The sequence below is a fragment of the Leucopleurus acutus genome (genome assembly GCF_964270905.1).
Source record: "Leucopleurus acutus genome assembly, chromosome: 3".
Classification (NCBI taxonomy): Eukaryota; Metazoa; Chordata; class Mammalia; order Artiodactyla; family Delphinidae; genus Leucopleurus; species Leucopleurus acutus.
In genome coordinates, this window is record NC_139145.1 from 119,252,856 (window position 1) to 119,263,519 (window position 10,664).

General features: G+C 39.4%; 1 protein-coding gene across 1 annotated transcript in view; it reads right to left on the reverse strand.

Moving 5' to 3' along the window:
• Nucleotides 1-10,005, reverse strand: part of FCHO2 (FCH and mu domain containing endocytic adaptor 2) — a 116,347-nt gene extending 106,342 nt beyond the window's left edge. Inside the window, 1 exon segment of the mRNA XM_082837231.1 lies at nt 9,927-10,005. Coding sequence (XP_082693357.1) covers nt 9,927-9,959 — 33 coding nt within the window. The 5' untranslated portion in view covers nt 9,960-10,005.
• Nucleotides 10,006-10,664: the final 659 nt, after the last annotated feature.

Genomic DNA, 10,664 nt, shown 5'->3' on the forward strand with positions numbered 1-10,664 from the left:
GACCCAACGCAGCCAAAAATAAAATAAAATAAATTTATAAAAAAGAAAACAAAAAATGAAATATTGATACATGCTATAATATTGATGAACCTTGAAAACATTATACTAAGAGAAAGAAGCCAGTCACAAAAGACCACATACTATATGATTCCCCTCCTATTCAAGTCCAGAATAGAGAAATCTATAGAAACAGAAAGTAGATTAGTGTATTGCTTGAGGTGGGGTGAAGGTGAGACATGGGGTGATAAAAGGTACGGGATTTCTTTTTGAGGTAATGAAAATTTTTGAGGTAATTTAAGACTGACTGTGATGATGGTTTCCACGTATCTGTGAACATTACCAAACCCACTAAACTATACACTTTAAATGATGAACTGTATGGTTCACAAAATATATTTCAATAAAGTTGTCAAAAAGTTAAATAAATAATATTTTATCCTTTTTAATCAATAAATTCTAGCAGGGAAATTTTCAGTATTAACTGACGAAAACAGCTACTAACACCACTGCTGACCCAAGGAGGACAATTACAATGAAGGTTTACACCAAGACAGGATCTTTTCTCTGCCAATCTCAATGCACTTTGCAAAGAGGTAGCATTTCCATACAAAGCTTCCCGAATGTGACTTGAGCTAAATAAAATCTTGTTATAATCCAATATAAACAGCTGTAAAAATCTTTTTAATAATTCCTAATATGAAGTGGAAAAAAAAAAGTTTTATCATCCTTTAAAGATGGAAATCCAGAATCATACAGGTCCTTTAAGAGAACACAAACTTAGTACCTTTGTGTCCCCTAAATACTCTAATTGAAGTAAGATGACTGCAATTAACAGTTTGATGTATATCGGTCCAGATTCCTTTTTGCATACATATAGAAATATTTTACTGCTTAATATGAAAATGAGATCACGTTATGCATATTGTTTTGCATCTAAATTATCAATTAAAGTGAAATTTAGCTGAAAAGATAACTAAGTTATAAGTAAGGTCACCAAGTCACTAATAATGTACAGATTTTTTTCTGGTCTAATATAGAGTCGACAAGTGAGATATCCTTGAAATTTCAAGTTAAAAAGTTTAAGTCATCAAATCTATTTTGGTAACTCAAAACATTTTTTTCTGGTTGATCTTATAACTTTATACTTTAAAAAAATTTTAATAGACATAAAATACAATCAAAATATTTCCACTTGAAGAAAAAAATGCACTCCTCTATTAACAATGCTATGAAATTCCTATTTTAAAGAAAATGGAACTGTTAACATATCTGGGTTTTAGAGAGCCACGGAAAGTAATAGTGTAAAAGCACAAAACTATAAATCCCATAGATTTTAATTAAGGCTTTGAAACTTCTCCTTCAAAGACCTTTTAAGAGCAACAGTAAAACCAACACTAAAATTAAAAACATGGATATTCTTCACTTTTGATAAGTCCGAGAACTAGAAAAACAGGCAAAAGATTAAGTGTGTACACTGTATAATCAGGCTATTCATTAAAACGCTGATTTTACCTCGTTTCCTTTTTAATCAAAAAAAATTTTTTTTGGAAGGAGAAAAGAAGGGTCAGGAGGTACTATCATGTGAATAGCAGTAACATGCCTAAGCTTCCTCTCAACTCCAAACTGCCTCAAAAATAAATAAATAAATATCATCATTTCCTACCTCTCTACATTTTCCTTTTACTCTAGCTCTTACTGACATTTATTATAACCTTGGACAAGTCACTGTAAAATATACCATTAATGTGTGTTTCATGTAATCTCACTTTATCCTGCCTTCTCTGAAAAAACATGATGAAACATTTAACTAATTCTGGAGATATTTTTTTGCTTTGAAGAATGGCCCCTCTAGTGAAGAATCTTCTAGACATTTTTGATAGGAATTCAACAAATATGCAATGACAGCCCTCCAGGTCTATTTCTGCCTTGAAAACTGCTAGGAAGAAAAGAATAAAATACATGCACACGGTTTTTCTACAGGCAAACAGGACATTCAACCACAAGTTATAATCTCTTCTAATCAATGTTCTATTTATGTATTAAAATTTTCACACAAGATCACTAAAACTATTCTTCAGAGCTCTTGGCAAGATACTGCTAAAGCAGAAAACAGTGATTAAAACCTAGAATGAACATTGCTCAGCAGTCGGAACAAAGGTGACTCAAACACATCTGTCGACTGAGTGAAGGAAACAAATCTTATTACTTAAAAAAAAATCATTTTCTCACCCCTCAAATACTCCTCCCTAATCTTTTAAATTACAACTCAGCTCTTCCAATTAGTTAAACCCTTCAAGCCATCTAAAAAGATACCATAGAGACACAACAAAAATAGCAGAAGCAAATAGTTTTGAGCTAATTTTTTATCCTTTTATCTTGCAAATTTTCTGTAATATTCTGTAAATAAATGTAGTTTTCATTACTTTCAAAATGAAAAATAAAACAACAATTTCAGCTTTCTCAAAAACTTTTCAATCTATGCTTGGAAAGACACACAAGGCTACCTTCTTAATCTGACATTCTGTTCACCTTAACACTTAAATCTCCAGTCCTCATAATTCATAAATGGAAAAAAACAAAAACTGCAAGTAACCTAAATGTCCAAAAGGGGAATGCTATAAAAAAATTACATCTTATCCATTCCATGAAACCTATACTGAAAATATTTTCAGAGAATACTTAATCACATGAGAAAAATGTTTTGATGTTAATATCATTTGAAATTACCAAGATACAGAACTATATAGTAGAATCTGTTTTGAATTTTACATTTCCAAAGAAAATCTTAGAGGACAGAGTAAAAGGCTTTAGGTAATTTTTATTTTCTTATGTGTTTTAACGAGCACATAATAAGTTATAAATAAAAAAGAAAAACATCTTCACTGGCTGTTATTTCAACCAACTAAAAACTAACACTTCTTATTTAAGGCCCCAGCACCACCAATTTGCTTTACTTACATTATACCTTCCTATCTTTTCCCTAAAATCAAACAAACATGCTTGTCATATCTTCCATAATTTTACTCCTGCAATTCCACTAAGGAGCATGTGCATGATGGAAATGAGGGAATTGTGTACCTCAACTTCATCACACAGTTCACTAATCACTTCCCAATTTAATCCTCTCTGCCTCTGGCCATTCCAGCAACATTCTCTAGCCTCTTTACCGATAGATAGACAGCTGACCCTTGAGCAACACAGGTTTGAACTGCGCAGGTCCACTTACACGTGGATTTTTTTCCAACAGTAAATACTACAGTACTACTTGAATCCGCAGATGTGGAATCGCAGTTGTGGGGGAACCACGGATAGGAAGGGCCAACTATAATAACTATAAGTTACACTCTGATCTTCAACTGCACAGGGGTCAGCACCCCTAACCCTCATATTGTTCAAGGGTCAACTGTAATTACAGGTCTCCATTACTGTTTTGCTTTTGTTTTCCCTCACATCTGGCCAATTTTTGCTTATCTCTCTGGACCAGATTCCTACTAAAATTCTTCCAATTCAAATATCTTTTCATTTCCACACTAGATAAATTGAAAGCCAAGCCTTTATTCCTTTTTCTGTATGTCTCCATGCCATTATATTTGTATACAGACTTCTTAGGGTGCTTCTGTTAATTGTTTGAGAATTATAAACTCAAGATATGGATAATCTCAGGAGATATCCCATGACTCAAAAAACTCCTTCCAAAATATGTGTGTGTATGTGTGTATAAAATATGTATTTCCGGAGGCCTCCCTGGTGGCGCAGTGGTTGAGAGTCCGCCTGCCGGTGCAGGGGACACGGGTTCATGCCCTGGTCCAGGAAGATGAGCCCTGGTCCGGGAAGATCCCACATGCCACGGAGCGGCTAGGCCCGTGAGCCATGGCCGCTGAGCCTGCGCGTCCGGAGCCTGTGCTCCGCAACGGGAGAGATCACAACAGTAAGAGGCCCGCGTACCGCAAAAAAATATATACATATATATGTATTTCCAAAGGGCTTATGGTAATCAAAACTGCAGGATGACACAAAGCATACTCTTCTCCCATGCGTTTGCCAAAATAATTTAAGTAGTTCTGAAAGGATTAGAACCTTTAGGATTTCGTCTGTAGGGCTGGAAAAGAACCCAGACAGCAAATTTTTATCACTCCATATCAGTCCTCTAAAATCCTTCCCCTAAATTAAACTTATGCACACTAAATCAGCATCAATTTCTCAATTTCAATGATTAAGGCAAAAACAAACAAAAGCACCCTTCCACCGCCCCCCCCCAAAAAAACCTAACGGCCTGACAATAACATTTCGTTCCATCTAAAATACTATAATTTTCGGCTTCCCTGGTGGCGCAGTGGTTAAGAATCCACCTGTCAATGCAGGGGACACAGGTTCAAGCCCTGGTCTGGGAAGATCCCATATGCCGCGGAGCAACTAAGCCCGTGTGCCACAACTACTGAGCCTGCGCTCTAGAGCCTGCGAGCCACAACTACTGAGCCCACGAGCCACAACTACTGAAGCCCGCGTGCCTGGAGCCCATGCTCCGCAACAAGAGAAGCCACCGCGATGAGAAGCCTGCACACCGCAACGAAGAGTAGCCCCCGCTCGCCACAACTAGAGAAAGCCTGAGTACAGCAACAAAGACCCAACGCAGTCAAAAATAAAATTTTAAAATAAAGAAGTAAATTAAATACTATAGTTTTATAATATCTACCTGTCAAGTCTATTTGAACCAAGTTAGATGAATCTGTAGTTTCAATTTTCATAGCTTGTTGCAGCTGAAAATAGTTTGGGCATGGCTAACTGGCTAACAGTTATACAATAACACATTTTAACATGTATGTTATTTGCTTGTATATACAGAGGTTATTTCTGGAAAGCTACATAAGAAATTGGTAAGAGTGATTACCTTTTGAGAGATCTTGGTGGGTGGATAAAAGGGAGATTTTATACTACATTCCCTTTTGTACCTTTTAAATACTAAACCACGTAAATTTTGCAAATTTGTTAATTACTGTATATATGTAAATATACAAACCTACACACTTTAAAAATTTTAGTATATCATCGGATGGGATCAGATCCTAAGCAGGTACCCCAAACTACAATATTTGGAAATTTCAAGTAATAAAAAGTCTATATTCTGGGTTTCTATGGTTGCCTCAACTAATTTTTTAAAGATGTATATTTTAAAATTTTCATATGGATAAATAACCCCAAAGAATATGTGTGTGGGGGGGGCTGTTAGTCTCTCATGTAGGATACTAAATTTCAACTAAATAACCAAGCAAAAATATAATAACGTTTTGCATTCCAAAGTCCTATTAATAGCAACTCCAGATTTTTAAAAACATTTTAATCCTCCCAGTTTATCCATGTAATGACAGATCAAATTTTGGATATACGGTATTATGCCTCTTATATAAGGGACTTGGGCATCATGTAGATTTTGGTATTGGTTCTGGAACCAATCTCCCAAGGATACCAAGAGAGAACTGTATAACCTAGTGCTCTGAATTTATTTAAAAGTAAAGCATGACAATACCAGTGAAATCAATAGATAAATGGTATGCGACTTCTGTACTGGTTAATCAGAAAAAAAAAATTTTTTAAAAAGAAATAAGGAAAAACTTCAGAACAAAAACACTGAAGATAATTATTCATTCATTCTTGATGTGCTGAATGGAGATCTTTGGAAAAAGTCACCTAACTAAAAATGTCACTTCATTACAATGTGATGTATGCTAAAGAATACCTGGTGTCTTTGGGGGAATACTTTATATCTTATATAGACTGGGATTACTATGTAAAATGAGGTTTATAAGGTATTTAAATCAGGTATGCTGTGCTCACTTGTTTTTTCCCCTTAAGTAATTATCGCTATGAAATCCATTCCTTAAAAAAAACTTTTTAACTCTTGAATTAAATAATTTGGACTTATATAAAAATATATAAAGCCATTTTAATCACTATACTGTAAGGCTGACATATATAATCAAGAGTATTATAAACTAGTACTTGACTCTTTGAGAAAGAAGCAGCAGATGGAGAAACTTCTTCAGTGCAATATTTGTCAATACCTTTTTGAAGTTAAATAATCTTTTGAAGGACTAACTGTTCTTATATATTAAAGGTAACTGTGGATTTCTGTTATCAACATTATTTTTGCTGTCCAATTTTAATAGAAAGAAAAACATTTTAAACTTGATTATCTTTGTGACACTATACTTTGTGGCAAAAACTGACTTATCAGCAACAAAACACCTGCTGTGTAGGAAGTTTGGGATATTTTTTTTTCTTCAAAGTATAGTATTAGGTAAAGGAATTTGTAATGTAGCATATAGTTTTACTTTAAGAAAAGCTATAGAGAAACAGGCAGGATGTGCTGCTTTCAAAATAACTTGAAGAGAGTTTGAATGATTCAAATTTTCCTCTAATAAAGTGCCACAACAAAAAGATCTGTCTTTTTATATGTAGGGAAAAAAACAATTAACAGCTTGTTTGGTTAGAAACCTAAAACTTTAAAGGTTCCCATTACCTCACTTTGACAAGTTTTATTTTGTTTTGACAGTGCCACTTTAAATATTAGGGGAGAAAAGTGAAATTAACATTACAAATTCTTTATTTTAAGAAATTTTTTATAAATGATTCAGAAATAGGTAAATTTTTAAGTTGTCTTAAATAGACAGCTAACAAATTCTGAGAAGTTATTTAGTTCCCAGGGTTTCCTAATTCATTTAGTCCTCCTTTGGAGCTTTTTAAGATCCAATTTAGAGCCTTCATCCCCAACCAGGAAGTAAAATAAAATGCAGTATATTTTAACTATTTGTACTCAATATTGGAAGTGAAGGCAAACACTAAAACACAAACTAGACTTGGGATTCTCTCTAGATTTCAGATAACCAAATTTATTTCCATGCCTCTACTAAGAGGGAAAACAAGGGGCACACAAAAACCTGCAAAAAATGTTCATAAAGCATTATTCATAAAATAGCCAAAACATCAAAAAAGGCTATGTTCAAAACTCAATGAACACAAAACAAAAGATAACCTTAAAATGTTAACGTGCAATTTTGAATTAAGTTAGCAAATTTCAAAAACACATTCATGCATCCAAAAATACAAAACAGGACTTCCCTGGTGGTGCAGTGGTTAAGAATCCACCTGCCAATGCAGGCGACACGGGTTCAAGCCCTGGTCCTGGAAGATCTCACATGCCACGGAACAACTAAGCCCATGTGCCACAACTACTGAGCCTGTGCTCTAGAGCCTGTGACCCACAACTACGGAGCCCACGTGCCACAACTACTGAAGTCTAGAGCCTGCGCACTGCAACAAAGAGTAGCTCCCACTCACCGCAACTAGAGAAAGCCCACCTGCGGCAACTAAGACCCAACGCTCCCATAAATTAATTAATTAAAAAAAAATACAAAACATTCTAACAACACCAAATTTTAAGTAATCCTTATAGAAGTTTTACAAATTGCCATTGTAAAACCTTAGGTCTAAGATCAATAGGCTAAATATAAAATTCATATGGAAAATCAAGGGACCCAGGAGAGCCAAAATAATCTTGAAAAAGAAGAACAAAGTTGGAGCACTTGCACTTCCCCATTCCAAACTTACTACAAAGCTACAGTAATCGAAACAGTGTGGTATTAGCATAAGGATAGATGATGGGATACCAATGAAAATCCAGAAATAAACTCATACATCTATCGTCAACTGATTTTTGAAAAGAATGCCAAAACTATCCAATGGAAAAAGAAGAGCCTTTTCAACAAATAGTGCTGGGACAACTAGACCCACAGGCAAAAAACGAAGCTGTACCTCTTCCAGCACCGTACACAAAAATTAACTTCAAATGGATCATAAGCCTAAATGTAAGAACTAAAACTATATATAAAATCCATAGAAATAACATAGAAGTAAACCTTTGTGATCCTGGGTTAGGAAAGATTTCTTAGATATGACAACAAAAGCATACGTGACAACAGAAAAATTAGACAAATTGGACTTCATCAAAATTTAAAACTTCTGTGCTTCAAAGAATACCATCAAAAGAGTGAAAAAGACAACCCACAGAATGGGAGAAAAGACTTACAAAATCATGTACTGTAAATCAAAACCACAATGAGATATTACTTCACACCCAACGCTACAATAAAAAAGATAACAAGTGTTGTCCAGCACGTGGAAAAACTGGAAACCTCAGACATTGCTAACGGGATTGTAAAATGGTGCAACCACTTTGGAAAATGTTTGGCCCTTCCTCAAAACATTCAACAGAGAGTTACCATATGACCCAGCAATCCCATTCCCAGAAGAAATTAAGACATATATCCACATAAAAACTTGTACAGAAATGTTCATAGCAGATTATTCATGATAGCCAAAAAGCACAACCAACCAAATGTCTACCACTGATGTATGGATAAATACAATGTGAGATAGATAGATACAGAGACACACCCACACACCCACACATGCAATGGAACACTATTTGGCCATAAAATGGAATTAAGTACTGCATGCTACACCCTGGATGAACCTTGGAAACATGCTAAGTAAAAGAAGCCAGTCACAAAGGACCACATGTATGAACCCATTTATATGATTATGTCCAGAACAGACAAATCTACATCGGCAGAAATCTATAGATTAGTTGCCTAGGACTGAGGCAAAAAGGAAATGTAGAGTGATTGCTAATGAACACTGGTATTCTTCCTGAGATGATGAAATTGTTCTAAAAGGGTGGTGACATTTGCACAATTCTATGAACAGACGAAAAATCCTTGAATTGTTAACTTAAATGGGTGTATTATACGGCAGGTGAATTGTACCTCAATAAATCTGCTAAAAAAAGAAAAAAAACACCCTAACGTCTAGTATTTATGTCGATTGCGGAAAACAAGGAACATTCAAAACAAATAACTATGAACTGATTTCAATACTAAGCAGGACCATGCTTGAAACACTCAGAAATTAAGAACTTAAGACATACCTTATTCCCTTTAAGAGTACCACTTTAAATATTTCTACGTCTTAACTAAAATGGAATTGTGGCACTCGCAACTGTCAAGCCATAAAATGGGATTCCTGAGATACCTGAGTACACATACTACTTTCCTGTACATGGCTGAACTGTGCTTCCCATTACAGCAAACAATAACTGCAGAAAAACACTCCACAGGGAGACTGGGAACTCATTCTCAGAGAACCACCTAACGCTAATACTGAGTTAAAAGGAGGGTGTGGAAAGAATGAGGAAGGGGAAGGAGCACGGAGAACAGGGAGACGTATCGGCGCATTTAAGCCCAAGGAATCCAGTTCCATTAAATTCAACTTTTAAACGCTTTGTGAACAGGCCCAGAGGCAAAGTCCTGGGCGCAGACCAACGAGCCGAGCTGCGAGGCCGAGAGGAAGTGCTGATCCAGCCCAAGCCCGCCCGGGAATTCGTGGGGAAATGGTGGGGGGCCAAAGGGCTAAGATGGGGGCCTGCGGGGTGGGAATGAGGGGAGCCCCTCCGCCCGGCTCCAGCCCGCACTCGCCGGCAGCGCGCAGCTGGGGGCGGCCGCGCCGCGGGCCCGTCGTCCGCGTCCGAGCCACTGAGCGCGCCCGGCGCCCGGAGTCTCCGGCGGGGCCGGGTGCCGTCTCCCGCCCCATCCGGCGCTTTGTCCCAGCGCGGGCGGCGGGCAGCCCCTCGGCGTCCCCACCGCGGGCTGAGGGGCCGCGCTGACAGCCCCCGCCCCCCGCAAGGGCGGCAAGCCAGCGAATCGCCCGACGGGTTTCATCCAGGCGGGACGCAGCAGGCGGCGGTCGGAGGACGCCGGCCCTGCCCGCGGAGCCGCCGCCGCCGCCGCCGCCCGAAGCGCACGCAGGCCGAGGTCAGGCGCAGAAACCCTCGGACTCCGAAACCCACACAATGTCCAACATCCTTCTCTTACCCAAAAATTCTCAACGAAATGCGCCATGACCATCCTGCCGCCGCCGCGCTGGGTTCCGCGTCCGCGCCCTCCTGCCGCTCCGTAAACACTGGCCCGGCCCCCACGGCGCCCCCGCCTTTCGCCGCCGCGGCTACCGCCGCCGCCGCCGCCGCCGCCACAGCCGCCGCCGCCGCCGCCGCCGCCTTCTTCCCGGAGGCCGGCCCGCACCCTCCAGGACGCATGCGCCACCTAGCGGCCGCCGCTGTGGAGCGAACACTCAAACGCCTAGGCTGAGTTGCGCATGCGCCTCCCCCCCCCCCCCCCATGCCGGGTCTTAGTCCGGTCTTTCCTCTTCCAGCGCGGGCTCGTCCGAGAAAGAGTATTTTCTTGGGAACGGTGGAGAACGCCGCACCGGAGCAGTCACCCGGGATACTGTTCGCACCCTTCGCGGTGAGATGGGTACTGGCTGAGGGACGGAGCGAAGAGAGGGGCCGGCCAGGAACAGTGGAACCCACAGCCAGGCTGCCCCCTCTCTTCCTCCTCGCCAAGACTCGCTTCCTGAGCTTTCGAGTATCTCGAAGGTTCCCAAAGTCGGTGCAAGCTGGAATGGGGGAAACTTGGCCTCTAGCCAACATGAGGAGACGCTGAGAAATGGTCAACAGGGTGCCTTTCCTTGATAGGGAATTAAGAACCAAAACAAAACTTTCCGAGGCCGGAAAAGGAGGAAACGCCCTGTCGCCTGAGAGCCCTGGGAGCTGC